The sequence below is a fragment of the Cryptomeria japonica genome, chromosome 5, assembly GCF_030272615.1.
Source record: "Cryptomeria japonica chromosome 5, Sugi_1.0, whole genome shotgun sequence".
NCBI classification, from domain to species: domain Eukaryota; kingdom Viridiplantae; phylum Streptophyta; class Pinopsida; order Cupressales; family Cupressaceae; genus Cryptomeria; species Cryptomeria japonica.
Window position 1 is genome coordinate 434,034,604 of NC_081409.1, and position 17,236 is coordinate 434,051,839.

Sequence of the window (17,236 nt, forward strand, 5' to 3'; positions counted from 1 at the left end):
ACGTATATTGATGTACATATATGTATGTATATGTATGTATGTACATTGCAGGAAGAGAAGAGAGGTTATCTATCGACCACTATCTATAAAGGAACTATACCCCCACCTCGCTTTATCTTCCACAAGAACACTTAGAACTATAGTTTCCCACCCTAAATTTGAGTCGTGAATTAATCCACTTGCTAGAATAAACTAGAATAATTAATTAGAGCAATGCACCCCATAGAATTGTAGGGAATCCACCTCCTAGATTAAGCTATAATACACGATAATAAGAACATATTTATCAGCCTATTAATTAATCAGTTTATTAATGTGCCCCAATCGATCGAATTGTAGAGATTCCGGCCCAGTAAAATTACAGAACATCAACTTGCACTCAATATTTACTAAACAATTCGTAACTAGACAATTTTACCCAAGAAATAGCCATCAATGATGTCTTGTTTCAACTCTGGCATTATATGGAATCCCTCAAAAAAATCACATTGCATATAGTCCACTAATGAAGAAGCCTTGAAGAGACGATTGACACCAACGAGTGTGCCAATGTAACACAGGCCAAGCGATGTACTCCCAAACGTTTTCCTATACCCCCTTCCGCCATTGCAGTGTAGTGCCGCTGCCTCCAAATTATTATTATGCAATTAAGCCTCCCGCACACATTAAGAGCAGGGTGGCATTTGAGAGGAGACCAGGTAGCTGGAGCAGCCTTATCACAAAAAGTGGGCTGAAGCATTTGTTTGATGTTGGTGAAAGGGAAGGAGATGAAGAGGGACCAATTGAATTGCCTCAGGATTTCAACCCCTTTGAAGTTCCAGAGGCCACTCCTCTGCAAATAACAGCCAGCTGTCTTCTTACAGGCTCCATTGCTTTTCTGCTTTATAGGTCCTTTAAAAGAAGGGCCAAAAGAGCTAAGGAGAAGGTATGCTTATTTTTCATATGCTATCATCACATCATTTTCCACTAGTAATGAAATTAAGCTTCTGCAATCCATAATATTTGTTTTATAGTTTATATGATAGAAATGTGTAGCAAAAAAATTATCCCGTGTTAAGAAACTATTTGTTTGCCATCATTGATTGTTTGAAAAAACCAGTCAAGTTAACATCATTTTTAAGTAAAGGTCGGGCCTTTTATAAGGTACATGATAGCTGGTGCTCGGTGCACCTAACCTTGCTCAGACTTCAGGGTATCTTGCAGCATGTGAGATTATCTCAAAAACATTGATTGAAAATGAGAATGGGCTAGAAATAGTTACCTAACACTTAGATTAAATATTGCCAACACAATTTCTATTTTGAAATATCTGGAACAAGCATGGAAATTGCGTTTTTCTTTTGAATGGGGAAAAGAATGACACATCTTTTTCTTTTTGGTACACAGAGATTTCGCTCGTCAGGAGTTGAAGATGTGAGAAAAGAAGCAAAACTGGAAGCTTTAAAGGCCTTGGAAAAGGCAAATAGCTTGGCAGAGGAGTTGAAGCCAAATGGTCCTCCTCCTTCAGCAGTTCAGGCCTTGGTTGGGGCGATTATGGCTGGAGCAATTGCATATGTGCTTTATAATTTCACTATTGCTGTAGAATCATCGCTAGACAAACAGTTTGTTTCATCAAATTACTCGGTTAGTCCATTCCTCCTCCCTTCGATGACTTCCTTTTAAGAATTGTAGAAATAGTTAGATTTATGATAAATTGAAATAAATTTAATAAGGATTTTGAGGCTTTTTTGGGTTGCAGCAAAGGTTGCCTTTAAGAGTGATTGTTCACAACAGAATTGTACATTGCTTTCAAGCTTGGAATGACAAAGACATACACACAGTGAAAGTCGGATGGGACCCATTTTTCTTGTTCATTATATACACGTCACATGCACAATACGCCCATGTATGCAAACAAACCCACAGATATAGACACTGTAATGTCCCATCTCCAAAATTAAAATAAAACCCAACGCCCTTTATACATAGCGCAGCAAATGTATTATCTGCTCAAACAAATACAAAACAAATGGATGGCGCTAACAAACAAACAATTGTGCATAGCTGTTAACAAAGTCTCCGAGGCAAGAGGAAGCTTGCGTAGCATAATGGATATAGTAAATACCAAAGATGATAGGGTGGCCTGTTGAAGAGGAATTTGAACTTGCATAGGCAATGTTAAAGTGATGTAGGATTTCAACAAGTTAAAGGATAGAGCATCATTTAGAAACCTATGAACTTCACGACACTCCTAGGGAATCTTCCTGGAACTTTCATTACAAGCAAATGAAGATTGCAATTGCTATAGCTGTGATATGAGAAGAATGAATATTTCAACCCGTGTTCACCAGGATCATGTTTCCTCTGTGATGGATATTGATTACTCTCCAAGTGGTTGAGAGTTTGTTAATGGATCCTATGATAGAGCAATGAGAACTATTCCTTACAGTAGTGGTTATAGTAGAGGATCTACCACACAAATGAATGCAGAGCTTCTTCCTAGGGAATAAACGAAGTGCAGATATCTCGTGTCTGCAAGGCACTTAAAACTTCTTGCAGAGATTAAATATATTCACAGACACTGACACTTATCGAACCTGTATTTAATGTTGTAGCTCTACTGCATACTACGAGGCTAGCAGAAAAGACAAAGAAGTAAAATCAATTAATCATATTATGAAGTGAGGGTTAACAAACGTAGGGGAGAATGAATGAGATATAATTTTAGGAAAAAGAGGGTTATGATGTAAGTTTATGGTGACCTCTCAAGAATTAGTGGGAAGAGCATCTAACTTCTATCGCATTATCCACAAATGGTGTAAGGTGTGGCATGGTAGGATCAAAGGATTGGGGAAATTGAGGAGGTAAAGGAGGAAAGCCATATGGAGGTATAAAGGTGGGAAATGAAGGGTAGTGGATGGCAAGGGAATTAAAGTAATTGTGAAGTGGCATGAGGAGGTATTGAAAAGCGGTGAGAGGATGAGGTAATGAGTGAAGGATGAGTGTAAGAGGGAATATGGCCTCAGTGGGAAACAATTTGGAAAGTGAATGACAAGGGGTGAGAAGGATCCATATAAGTATCAGATGCTTGGGAAGGAGTAGGAAGGGGGATTGTTTTGTACTTGTGAGGGAAGAGGAACTTGAGGTTGGACATGTGGGTGAGTGGAACTTGTTTGAGGTTGTGAAGGGAAAGGAATTTAAATTTGTGGCTATAAAGATAGAGGAGGCATGGTGGTGGAAATGTGTGTAACTATTTGGGTTGAGATGGTTGAGAACAAGCGAGAGTAGGTGGGAAAGTAGATGACTCATATGATGTAGGAGGCCCAAAAGAGGAAGGAACAAAAGTAGATGCATTAAATTGGTGTTGGGAGGTTGAGAAGGAGGAGAAAGTGCATTAATGTGAAAAATATGGCCGATACACTTCAAATTAACAAGTCTAGAGGAATGAGCGAGAAATATCTATTCTAAGGCATTGACCAAAGAAGAGTAGTTAGAACCATCATTAGAGGAGAGGACTCAACCATATTCCTTAGAGATTACAAATATGACACAATCTTATGATGCTTGTCATATACTATCTATGTTGGATATGCATCATGGTTAAAGAGTTCATCCAATGGAAGGGGGTGGTGGCATTTGGCTTCTTTGGTAGTGGAAATGGGAGGAAGGTTAGAAATGTTTTGGGCTGTGCTAGATGAGAAACAAGTGTGATGCGTCGTTTTCTCTTCATTTGGTCTGAAATAACAAAGTAGTGTAATTGTAACAAGCTATTCCTATAGCAAGAATAAGAATGCAAAACTATACATATCAAATTCAACATATGAACAAATCATAGAACTTTTTTTAAAAACAAAAAGGAAATGTAACTTTAACTTTTCAATGATGCAAGTAATAATAATTCCTTATCTAACAATGAATAAGTATTCATAAAACAAAATAAAATATTCTAACTCTATCATTGATTAACATTTCAAATAAAGCACAAAGAAGAGTTTAGGGTCTATTGAGTTTTGAGTCCAATCTGGAAACTTTATTATCCATTGCAAGTTAGCCAGAGGGAGAGTATCATCGAGGCATTTAATCTCCAACCACAAACCTGGCGGTCCCCTGCACACCTTCTTGCTAGAAGTGGCCGTACCCTTCATGAGAGTGCAAACAAATGTTAGGTCTAATGCCATCTGAGCCTGGTGTTTTGACCCTACACGACTCTAGTCGGTCATACACTATAGGTATCTCTTAACTAGCATGACCTTTGACTAAGTAGTGCATTCAGATCATGTGAACTGACAAACGCTTTTGAAGCAATGTGCCACCTTGGCCAAAGGTTTTCATAGTTGCAAGCACGATTGAACGTGTAGTCCATGTTCACTACCGTATTCGGCTAGTACAACATTTCTCAAGTTTTGTCATCTTGACAAAGACTTATTAGACTATTTAATTGTTATTTTTAGATGTGTGTTTAATGGTCATTTAGTTGTATTTTTAGAGAGTTCTTTAGTAGTGTTGATGTGTATTTTGTACACGACCAAACACAAAATAAAATACCCAGAGGTATCTTATCCTCTCTTGAGTAAAGTTTCCGAATGCTGAAGATATCACAAAAAAGGATCAATCGGTGAAACTTCAAGGTTCTTTTATGTGGGTTCTCTACTCGTGGATAAGCACCAGTGGTCGTTGTGTTTACTGTTTTTCAAGGGGCCTTACGTACTTTCAGAGAAAGCTTGTTCGTGTGACTACTTTTCAAATGAGGGAACAGGATTTTCCTAATGCTAATTGATGTTTCAAAAAAAAAGATCAAAAGATAAAGGTTTCAAGGAGGCAAGACTAAATTAATCCTAAGAATGACTCAGTGATGCTTGGTCTTGATAGAACTCTACCAATTTTAGTATTGCCAAGAGGTTACAACTCCACTGGAATTGGTGCGATCTTCTAAGGGGATTCAATGATTTTCAAATCACTGAGGGGATAGATACTATCAGTAAGATACATATCAATGCCTCCAACAATGATTGAATTCTTAAACAATCTCAATGTTTCCAGTTGACCACACAGGGCATTCTTACAATCAGTAAGGAGCTAGTGGTTTGGAATATGAGTCTTATCAAAGATCAAGCACAACATTCGTCCTTCAAACTTAAAACTTAAATGCTATCTCTACTAAGAGTGATTCAAGAAGACAAACAACCATGAAAATAGCCACAAAGATTGCGATAAAACACCATAACTTCAATATTTCATTGATCTCATAGCCAAATAAACAACAATTGTTCAACTTTCTCTCTTCACTACTTATTTCTATGCCGCTGACAATATCGAACTCTAAAAATTCTAACTCTCTCTCTCTTACTTTTTTTTTTCTAACTCTTTAAAATGAATGAGTGAGGGCTTATATAGCACTCTCAAATACAATGAACGGCTTGGATCAAAAGAAGATTGATGGCTGAGATTTTGACACCTAAACCCTAATTAGGGTTTGTTACAAAAAAGTCCCCATTTAGATAAGCATTATCAATCCATAGCCAATAGGAATTGGCACAAATAACGAGGAGACATAGACCAATAGGAATTAAGTTGCCACATCATTTTATAACAACTTCTCATCTAGAACTTTGTTCTCCTTTCTATGCTCTTTTCAAGCATATTCAATGAATCTGGTCGTGATCGCCTCAATCTCAGCAATGGGAATCTCAGGAAGATTCTTCATCCGTTCTTCCAAGTGAAGGACTTGATCAAAGGTAGTGAGAAGAGTCGTCTCCCATCCAAGCTCTATCTCTTTTGTTTTCTCAATCAGGAACATAGTAGCATACATCTGATTTCGTTGCTCTTCGGTGACTATGTTCTCCTCTTTGCAAAAGATGACCTTGATCTTGTCTTCCAATTCCTGGATGTCTACATCCGTCTCGATCTCAATTCTTCTGCCAAGGATCGTACACAATACCTCAAATACCTTGTCTTGAATAGGGTGGATGGCTCCCTCAACTTGGCTGCACTTGGAACTGATATCTTCGAAAAGAACTTCCTTTATCTGGAGCAAAGTTGACCACTGCAGAAGACTATGGGCTTCTCCATTCATTATCTTCTCTTGTGCTAGAATCTGTCTTGGTGTCCTTCTTATCACTTGCAAGATCGGGATGACAACATCTCTAGTGTGAGCAAATGCATCCACAGTTACCAATAGATTATGGATGATCTCAAGAACTTGGATAGCCCGGTGGACCGTCTTCATCATCCTTGTTGCAAATTCAATTGCAACCTTGTAAGATTCATCAATCCAAGAATTCATGATCTGAGCTAAGCTCTTCATTCTTTCTGCCTCATTTATTGACTCAAGTGGAAGTGCGTGCAAAGGAGATATTGCTGGATCCTGTCGTCTCAAAGGTTGATTAAGATGGCTAAAATAATTCCTCCAAGCACTAACCTCTCTTTCTAGTTTCTTATTCTTTTCCATTTCTTCTTTGAGTTTGTCGTTAAGTGCTCTCACTGAATCAGTTGCTTCTTCCATAGCCTGCTTGGAGGTAAGTGGGTCAAGATCAATTGTATCTAGATCATATTCTTCTGCTAGAATCTCATCCTCATACTTGTCTACCAATGGTGTAGCTATCCGGACCTTTCGGGATCCTGCTTCATCTCTAATCACTTTTGACATCTTGGTGGCCTTCTTCTTTTCGACCTCTTCATGAGAACTTCCTATGAGACTTTCCAAGTCGAACGCTTGTTCCTCCTCTTCGACCACAACTACCCTTGTTGGCCTCTCTTTTAGCCAATCTGGAATAGAAGACTTTCTTTCCCTAACTTGTATTTCTTTAGGCAGAGGTCTATCTTCCCTGAAAGGAGATGTTGCTTCATCATCATTCTTTCCTTCCTGTTGTTCATCAGCACCAACCTGAAGAGATTGACTAGATGAATGTTGAGGTGCCTGTCCTTTACCCCGATTATCATTCTGCACCATGGATTCCATAGACTCATCAATTTCATACACTATCTGCCTTTGATCTTCTCCTTGACTTACTTCTTTTTCAGGCCTAGAAGATGTACTTGGTGGACGATCAGGATTCACCTTTTGTTTCTTCTTGGAAGGCTCTCTCTTCTCAGGTCCTTCTTTTCTCTTTGAACCCTTGGAATGAGAAGTATTCTCTCACACTTGCCTCTCCTTCTTCTGTTCTTGTCTCCAGGGTGAATGTCATGGATACATTTTGCTCCTTCAACTTCTGATGTTGTATGTCTACCCATCTACGAGTACAAGCTAACACAGGAGCCATCAATGCTCTTAGGTCCGAAACCTCTGGCTCATTCCAATCTATCTTCACTTCTTTATCTTCCTTCTCATAGGATGATTGGAGGTATCTACCACTGTCCTGGGCTTGATCGGCTACTTTGTAAACTTTACACTTCTTAATGAGATCTAAGGGTAACCTGGAATGCATCTTTCTTTTCACTTCTATATCATCCTGAATATTCATCCAGAAGTCTTCGACTTGAAACTCATGCTTGTACTTCTTCCCGACTGTCTCTTCTATATGACCATGAGGATCGAAATTCTCCCTTGAGGCAAAGGACGTGAATGAATATAGAGATAACTCCTTCTCTGCATCTTCCGCGGCTTGAGAATTAGGACACACTTCAATTGAATTCCCCAGCAAGATGGGCGTGGGAATTCCATTTCCATGCTTGTGTCTTGATGCTCTAGCATAAGCTGCCAACTGCCTAGTCACTTCAAGTAATATTATTCTGTCTGTAGGATATCTCGGCAACATGTAGGTAGGTGAAGGACATCCATGAACTCTGATGTATGTGAATTTTGGAAACTGAATGAACCATGCACCATGCTTCTTCACAAGCTCCTGTGCTTCCAGAGACAATTGATTGTGAATCCCTCCTTGCAATGTCTTGGTGATATACATCGTGAAGGTATCATTGATTAGCTTGTAATCATTCTTTGGTGGATGATGTAATTGAATATAAGAATCACAAACTCTTATTTCTCCGGGTCCTCTCCCAACAACTCCTCTGTGTGGTAGCCCTGTGTACTCAAAACTTCTGACTAAGGAATATATAACATATGAACTCATGTGAAAAGACTTGGTAGGGGCTAGCCTCCTCAACTGCACGTCTAGGTTACTAGCCCAGTTGAGCTTTCCTTTTCCTTGCACAATCACTTGTATGAAGAACATCCATTTGTCGAAGAAGAAGGCTTGAGAGGCACCAGTAACCCGATTGAGCATGGTTATCAAGTCCTTGAACTCTTCCTGGAAATCAATCCTGTGCGGTGTATTGGGAATCTTGTTCAGGCGAGGTCGACTTTTGAGCAACCAATTCTTGTTGATGAAGTTCAAGCAGGAATTAGGATCATCCTTGTACACAGACCTAGCTCCTTCTAGACTTTTGTAGATCATGTCTCTCTGCTCTGGGAGATGAAAGGCTTCACTTATAGCTTCCTCCGAAAGGTAGGCTAAGACAGTTCCATCTTCAGCTATGATTGTCCTTGAGTGTGAATCATAGTGCCGGGCACATTCGATCATCAACTCGTGACACTTGATTGCAGGAGGGAAACCTGCGGCCTTGATGATGCCACTTTCAATTATCCTCTTCGCAATAGGTGACGGCTTCCCGATGTAGGGTGCTTCCCGAAACTTCTTCACATTGAAGTTTCCTAGATTGGTGTCTCCGATATTGCTCCACTTGGACATGATCCTAGTCTCCAATTCATCGTTCTTCTGATCCTCCTTGATGAGAGCCTGTCGAGTAGTGGATCCACTGGCCTTGGGGGTCGTCATTTGATACCTACACAAAAGGCTTAAAGTTAGGTTTGAGCATAGTACCTTAAGGTATGGGATTTAAGATACCCTTCAAGGAAATAAGAAGATTACAATTTGAAAATAGTATGATAAACCTTTAGAATTATGAATTTTCAAATTGATATTAATTGTGAATTAAATCAGATTGGGAAAGACTTAACCATGCTATGAAAAATTAAATTAAATCTTGAATAAGCTTTCAAAAATCTGGTTGTACATACCTTTTCCTTGATTCTAACTATCAACCTTGAAAAGAATGGATAAGGAAAATGGGAATTTGCTGGATAAGAGGTCTTTATTCTGAATTTTCGACTCTCCCCTTGGATGAATTAACCTTCAATCAGCTTCCAGCAAGGAGTTCGCCTTCAACCAGCCTTCAAGTATTCTCCAAAATCTGGAAATTAACCTTCAATCTGCCCAATTTCGCACCTCCAAATCTGCTCTTTAAATTCGCACAAGGGAAAATGAATGAATGATTTTAAAATTTCAAAAACACACCTCCCTTATATAGGGCGCTCACCTCACTTTACCCCTAGGCTGACTTGGTAAAGGCTTAAATAAATTAAAAAAACCCTCCACAAGCATGGCCGACTTGATAAATAGGTGAAAATAATAAATTTTGAGCGCCCAAGTGGGGATTTTTTAAATTTAGGATAATTTCAACCCCCAAAGGTTGATTTTTATTTATTTTAAGGCTTAGAAAAATTAATTAATCAATTTATAAGTGCCTTAATTCATGCGAATTTGTCTTAGTCCAAATGAAATTTAATTAGCAAATTTGGTGAAAAGATATAAGTAAGCTCAGTGGATGCTAAAGTTTGATCACGGTTTGATGAAGCCTCATTCCCCATAGGCACTAAAATACTTAAGATATGAGGAAGGCTTAAATTACTTCAAGGAGGCTTATTTGAACTTTTCATCTAGGCTTATTCACTCCTCACAATCTAGATTTGTCATACCTTCATGTTTTTTGTCTAGCCCAAACAAGGCGAAGAATAGGCTTTCTCAAGGATTTCGCCCTGGACCCTTTGGAAGGGTTAGGAGCGATTTTTTTTATTAGGCCTTAATTACCCCAATTTTTTCAGTCCAAAATCCTCTGGAAGGTGAGCATATGCTTGTTTTAGTCCAACAAAGTCTAGGGATCCATCCTTTTAGCTTCTCACATGGGCAAATCAGGTGATTTAGAGAATTTCGCCCTGGACCCTTTGGAAGGGTCAGGAGCGAATTTCTCTCTTTGCTTGTTTTCCTTCACTTCAACTCACCTTGCAAGGCTTGAATAACCTCCCTCCAGTCTTTTCATGCCTTAGGAATCAAAATCTTGTCTTGACACAATGGGGAAATAGTGATTCTGATGAATTTCGCTCTGGACCCTTTGGAAGGGTCAGGAGCGAAATTCACTTTTTGCTTGCCTATTCATACCCAATTTCACTTTCTTCACCTCATTTCATCTAGACTCCCTCATATTGAATCTATTTCCCAACTTGGCAACATTGGTTTGATCTTCACAAGGCCTAAAAGGTCAAATTCGCTCAAAAACCTAGCCAGGGACAGGATCTATCCAGAATTTCGCTCTGGACCCTTTGGAAGGGTCAGGAGCGAAATTCCAATTTTAGCTCAAAATATGCATCTTTTGTGGTCAAAAATCTTTCCAAGGCACTCCAACTAGCTTCTCCCACTCTAGCCTAGGCCTGACTTCATTCAAAATTTGGATAAAAGGATGGTTGGAAGAATTTTGCTCTGGACCCTTTGGAAGGGTCAGGAGCGAAATTCCAATTTTAGCTTGAAATTAGCACATTTGAAGGTAACATACTATTCAAGGGCAATCCTAGGAGCATCCCTGACTTGATCTAGGCCTGACTTGGCACCAACTCCTTGAAGATAGGATGTGTTTTAGGATTTTCGCTCTGGACCCTTTGGAAGGGTCAGGAGCGAAAATCTTGTTTTGAGCTCATTCCTTCATTATTTCATCTTGAATCCATTTCACAAGGCAAGGAAACACTTCTCTTCTCTCATCCAACCCAAGTTTGACTTGATTTTGCAAGGAAAAATAGGTGATTGTAGAATTTTCACCCTAGACCCTTTGGAAGGGTCAGGAGCGATTTTCAAGTTTTCTGGCATGTTCCTCCATCATTTGACTTCAATCCACCTCCAAGACTAGGGACACATCGCCTCACTTCCATCTAGGCCATAAAAATCAAAATTTGAACTTGTCTTGCAAAGAAAGTAGGTGATCCTAGGATTTTCGCTTTGGACCCTTTGGAGGGTCAAGAGCGAAATCCTTGGTTTGGGCTTACTCATCCATCATTCGACCTCAATCAACTTTAACAGGGCAAGAACACGTCTCCTCACACTCATCCAAGCTATAAAGACTCAAAGTTGACTTGGTTTTGCAAGGAAAACAAGTGATTGTAGAATTTTCGCTTTGGACCCTTTGGAAGGGTTAGGAGCGAAAATTTTGATTTGGTTCAATTCCTTCAGTTTCAATGATTTCTAGCAACTTGAAGTCACTCTTAGGCACATCTCCTTCTTGATTTCACCTTAGCCCATACTTGATCTAGCACAAAGTTGAGAGCAAAGAGAGGTTTTGAGAAAATTCGCTCTAGACCCTTTGGAAGGGTCAAGAGTGAAAATCTCATTCTTGACTTGATATTTCATCTCTTCAACTCCAATCTGCTCTAGAAGGAAACCAAACATCATTCTTCACCCAAGGAATAAGGTCTAAAGCCAAAACAAGGTAAAAAGGTAGGCTTGTGAGGAATTTCGCTCTGGACCCTTTGGAAGGGTTAGGAGCGAAATTCACCTTTCTTGGCTAAAACCTTCATTCTCCAATGCTTTCAAACATCTTTAAGGATTTCAATATGCCCATTCTCTCTTTCAACATGCCTTGGACATCAAAATTTGGCCAAATAAGGAAAGAAATAAGTCTTAGGTTGATTTTCGCTCTGGACCCTTTGGAAGGGTCAGGAGCGAAAATCTTGATTTAGGCTTTGATTGCTCATTTTTCAAACTTCAATCTTCTCTGAGGGCAAACATAGATAATTTTCCACCTAAGGAACAAGGTTTCAAGCCCAAACAAGGAAGCAAATGAGGTTTATAGGGAATTTCGCTCTAGACCCTCTGGAAGGGTCAGGAGCGAAATTCTCTTTTGGGCTAAAATCTTGATCTTTCAAAGCATCCCACTTCCTCTCAAGGCAAGAACACACCAATTCCTTCTCCATCATGCCAAAGCTTAGCCAAAAAAAGGAAGAAAATAAGAGTTACAAAGATTTTCGCTCTGGACCCTTTGGAAGGGTCAGGAGCGATTTTTTTGTTTTAGGTTTGATCCTTGACTTTTCCAACTCTCATCCTCTTTGGGAGGCAAACATAGATCCTTCCTCTTGCATCTCCACCAAGATCCTGACTTTAGCCAAGGGAAAAATGAGTGTTTTCAAGAATTTCACTCTGGACCCTCTGGAAGGGTCAAGAGCGAAATTCATCTTTTGGGCTGGAATCCTTCATCTTCACTCACTCCCTAAGGCTAGAACATTCAAAAATACCTTCAAACATGCCTTAGGAACTAGAAATTTGGCCTTGATAAGTGAGAATTTGAGGTCTTCAAGGATTTTCGCTCTGGACCCTTTGGAAGGGTCAGGAGCGAAAATCATTTCCCAAGTTGATTTTCATCTTCCTTTCAACTCATTCTCACACAAACTTGGTCAAAATAACTTCCTTTCATCGCAATCAAGACAAACCTCCATCCAATTGGGTCTAGGCAAGGTCAAACTAGGTTTTAAGGTCAAAGGAAGGCAAAAAGGGAAGAATTCGCTCTGGACCCTTTGGAAGGGTCAGGAGCGAAATTCTCCTCTCAGACTAGCTTTCATCATCACAAGGTCTAAAACCTCCTCCCTAAGGCAAACATGCATCCAACTCTCTCGTCTATGCCCCAAAAGTCTACAATTCTAGTCAAATCCTTGAGCAAAGTGGAAAAAGGGTAGATTTCGCTTTGGACCCTTTGGAAGGGTCAGGAGTGAAATCTCTATTCTTGGTTGATTTTACACTCAATTCCACTCCTTCTCAATCCAGACTTGATCAACTTTATCTCTCCCTAGTATCATCATGTCCACTTGCCATCCACTTGACTCAAAAACTTCATTCTGCACGTCTAAGGCCAAAATTGGGGGTCAGGTGAGGATTTCGCTCTGGACCCTTTGGAAGGGTTAGGAGCGAAAATCTTCTTTCAGGCTAACTTCCATTATTCTGACACTTCAAACCTTGGATATCCTTTCAAAACTCCTTCAATCATCATCAAGTGCATTTGTTCATCAGCTTCTGAAATCGCCACTTCCATCTCTCTCTGACCATTGACTCCGCTTAATAGGCTCTGACTGGGAGGAAAACAAGATTCTGATAAGAAAACCACCAATCCAGACCTACCTTGACCTTAGACCTATCATCCTATCATCTTCATTCCCCTGAAAGGAAAAGATCCACTAAGGCAAACCTAGGGCTCCAGGCAGACAACTAAGGACTTCCCAAAACCAGGCTGGACTCAGCTTGAAAGAAACCCTAAGACGAGCCCTCGGAGAGAAACCCTAATCTACCCGGCCCAGGCGACCACTCACTCACTCCAAACCCAGCAAGCAGAGAGAGAAAACCTAACTAAGGAAAACAGAACCCTAAGAAAAAGAGGGGGTCCCCATTCTAATGGGGCGATGTGTGAAATGGTCACAACAAGTAGTTATATTTTTAGAGACTTCGTGATAGAACTGGGAGTTTCTATTTTTAGAGTCAGTTTGACTTCTGTGAATGGTTAGTCCCAATTCAGACAACCACCTTGTAATTGCCTATAAAAGGCCTGTTATTCTTTCAATAAAGTATGCTGATTTTTTGTTTCATGGTATTAGAGTGGGTGATGAGCCTTTAAAGGTTTTTTTGTGCCCTTCTACCTGGAAATAATTTCCAAAGATTTTTTAAGAGATTTTTTTATGAAAAAATCTAATTGCTGTTTTTGGATTTTGGAGGGCTTGTGCTGCAAAGGATTTTCGAAAGTTTTTTGTGTCAGAATTTTTGAGGGTTCATGGTCTAGGAAAATCGCAATTTTTTGTTCGAGGAGATTTTGCCATGTTTATATTTTCTCTGCGTTCTGGGCGTGTTTTTGGAACTTTCACGACTTAGGTTTTTTTTCTAGGCACCGTTTTTTTGCAGTAGGTCGCTGGTTTTTTCTCTGTTGTGTGTGACTTTCCTCCGTCGGATTTTCGGCCGCGCGTTTGTGTTCCACGACGGCAATTTCAGCGGTGCATCGTTTTTTTTTCCGTTTGCATTTTTCTTCTACGCACGATTTTTTTTACCCACGTGATTTTTCGGGTGTCGGATTTTCTGGGCGTCGTGTTTTTCCCGCACCCTGTTGTGCGTGGCACAACATCCCCATCTTTGATGGGGACCCCGCCTTTTGAGTCACTTCCGCCTTTAGCTTGCTATCCGCAATCTAGAAATGCTGAAGATAATGCCGAGGTTTTGTTCCAAGACGTCTTGAAATCGAAATGATCAGGTAAAATAAAAGTTCAGATGTTCTTAGTCTTAAAAGGCAAAATCGTATTTCAAACCCCCTAGTTAAGCCGAAGAAAACCTCGACTTCTACGTAGAATCGCCAATCACTTCAAAATGAAACCCCAGAAGGCAAATACGAAGCAGTTTTTATCATCTCCCTTGTTTTCGTTGGGAAAAACATCGAAAGTGGTATTACCGCTCAATGTTTGGGAAGAGAAATCAAGTTCGGTGTCTTCCAAATTAAAATCATTTTCTTTTAGGGCCCTTATTTTCGTCAAAGAAAGCCCCAATTTTAAAAAAGACACTAGACACTTAAAACGTAAAGACCAAAAGGGCGAAGTATACGTTTTAAACCTCACAAAAATGCCAAAAAAGATAGGTATTAAAAAATCGAAACAAGTAATAAAGTTCGAGCATTTTTTAAAATAAATTGTTTCTATCGTGCCCTCCAAACCTGAAGAAAATACCGAAGAGAAGTCTCAAGCCACATTTAGGGGGTTGAAAATAAGTTCGGGTGTTTCCTTTTGGACGATTTAAATCATTTTGTCCCCACCCCTTGTTAAGGCCACTAAATGCACTGAAAATGATGAGTGTTAAAATTCAAAGCAAGAAAAGTAATAAAGGTTTGGGTGTTTTTTTAAAATAATGGAATGTTTATTATCGCCTTTGAAGGTGCTGGCAAAAATACGAAGGGGTGTTTTAGCATTGGAATGATCAAAGCATAAAGCAAAGCAAGGTTCGATTAGGGAAAAGTTTAGGTTATTTTATGACTTGCTACAACCGAGAGTAATACCAATTTTGAAATGATAGGTCAATATTTAAAAGCATGAAAGGCGCAAGGCCACATTTGTTTTAGAAGTCGTGTTTTCTCCCTTCCTCATGTCATTAAAAACACCGAAGCCACTCTTTGAAATAAGAAAGGGTCGAGATTCCTCAAGAAGACCAAATTTTGGGGACGCTTTATGTTTGAAGCGTTTTCCTTTCCTGATTTTCCTTTTGCCGAAATAAATGCCAAGCTTCCCCTTGAAGCATCAAAAGTCAAATTTTAAGAACGCAAAACGTAGTTCGGCTCTAATAATCATAAGGTAGGAATCAATGAAGGATGCCGATAAATTAAAAACATGATCAAGGCAAGGGATATGGTATTATTTTATTTGTTTGGTTCTTGATTTGTTGCATTTTCTTTTCAAGCTCGGATTCAAGCGAGGCCCCCTACCACCACCACCGGCAAGGGAATAGAGGAAAAGGCAAGACAAAGGATTGAAGGCAAGTTCTTGCACAAGATGCTACAGGAGCATGCAAAATTAGAAATAAACAACTGAAAATAACAGAAAATTGATTTGTAAAGCAATTGCTTTTTGCAAAATTACTACTTGTGGGTTCCATTTAATGTAACTCAAAAAGGGGTATCACAAGTCAGTTATTTCCCAGCTACCAGGATTACCCTTTTTGTGCCTTGACCTCAGTGAAACTTTGTCTTCTAGCAAGATCAATTGAAAACAGTGGCAGGTAGTTGAATAGGTAATTGGAGGTGGTTGAAGTCATAAACCTGGAAGCTGTTGGAGCTTCTAGAAGGCAGATCAGAGCCATTGGATGGGTTCAATGCTGGGCACTAATTCAAAATGTAAAATCTATAAAAGGCCATTGCCTCTCTCATTGTAAAGGGTTGGATAGTCAGAATTTTATTAAGTTAGAAAGTTAGGCAGCTAGCAGGTTAGGAGCAGTTGTAATTAGGAGTAGAAGTAGAATAGAATAGGATTGCTGAATAGAAATTGTTGTAATGGCAATTAGAACAAATCAATAAAGCATTTTGAAGCATGGTGTTTTGTCATCTGTCCTAATTTGTTTGCATTGTTTCTCTTCATCTGGTTAGTTAATGTTCAATGATTTTAAGGGTGAAGTGTGAGGGTATTTGATGTGATTTCAGGTTCATACCATTGGAGGCTTGTTGATCGTAGGTCTTCGTGCATGGTTAGTTTGAACCCAATATTGTTATTAGTTCAATTGTGGGTGTTTGCCTCAGACTGCACCAAAATTGGGTGTCTGAATGAATATCCATAGTCTGAAGATCCTTTTATCTCTTGGAGCTTGCACTATTCTTGTGGAGTTGTGAGTATATCTCTGGCTAAGTAGGATAGTTTATCTGAATCTATCTACCCGCAACACCAACTATTCCTATCATTGTCCTTAGGATTCCTAATCCTATCTCTTTTGTTATTTATTTCCCTAGTTTGAGAATCAAAACATCGCCAAATGCAAGCCAACTTGTTACATTCGTAAGTCCCCTTGTGTTTACCAACAAAACACATCAACCGTTGAGTTATCCTGAGCAGTCAAGACCGTGACAGTTGGAACCTTGAGTTTATCCCCTATGATCAGCTGGAACAGTATTAGGGGTTTCCTTATTCAAGAGAGGATAGGATACACTCAACATTCTATTATGTGTTGATTGAAAGAAGAGCGTACTTTTACCACGTCAACAAAATTGGTGCTAGGAGGGCGACCATTAGGATTTTGTAGCAAGTTGAGTCTAGAATGCCCTTTTAAATGCTATTTTTGAGATATGCTAGATCTCTGTTATATTGAAAAAACAAAAAACCCAAAAATACCAAAAAATTCGAAAATCTGAAAAATAAAAAAAATTTCCAAAGTCAAGATGTGGGAGCAGCCACTTCAAAGAGATTGTCCTCAGACTGACATTGCTCGATTTCATGAGAGACTGGGTGCACAGTTGTATCCTAGGAACTTGTCTGAATTTGCATTTGCAAGGCACTGCAAAATCCACAACACAGCTGAACATGACGAGTTGAGTTGCTTGACCTTTTTGTCAAGTTTAGAGCGAGTGCTGCAGGGAAAGATATTTTTCTGGGATATCCCTAAACCAGAGGTGTTCATACAACTTGATAGTCCCAACCCTCCATCAAGCTATGATGAAT

At 39.5% G+C, this 17,236-nt stretch overlaps 1 protein-coding gene across 3 annotated transcripts in view; it reads left to right on the plus strand.

Annotated features, from left to right (window-relative positions):
• The first annotated feature begins 373 nt into the window (after positions 1–373).
• Positions 374–17,236, plus strand: part of LOC131060499 (uncharacterized) — a 107,910-nt gene continuing 91,047 nt past the window's right edge. For 2 of the 3 annotated variants that reach the window (XR_009110372.2, XR_009110373.2), the window contains exons 1-2: positions 374–925; positions 1,387–1,623. Coding sequence is in view for 1 of the 3 variants with exons in the window: in XM_057993742.2 (XP_057849725.1) it covers positions 569–925; positions 1,387–1,623 (594 nt within the window). In the remaining 2 variants the exon portion in view is untranslated. The remainder of the gene's footprint in view (positions 926–1,386; positions 1,624–17,236) is intronic. The other variant, XM_057993742.2, reaches the window with a different exon arrangement.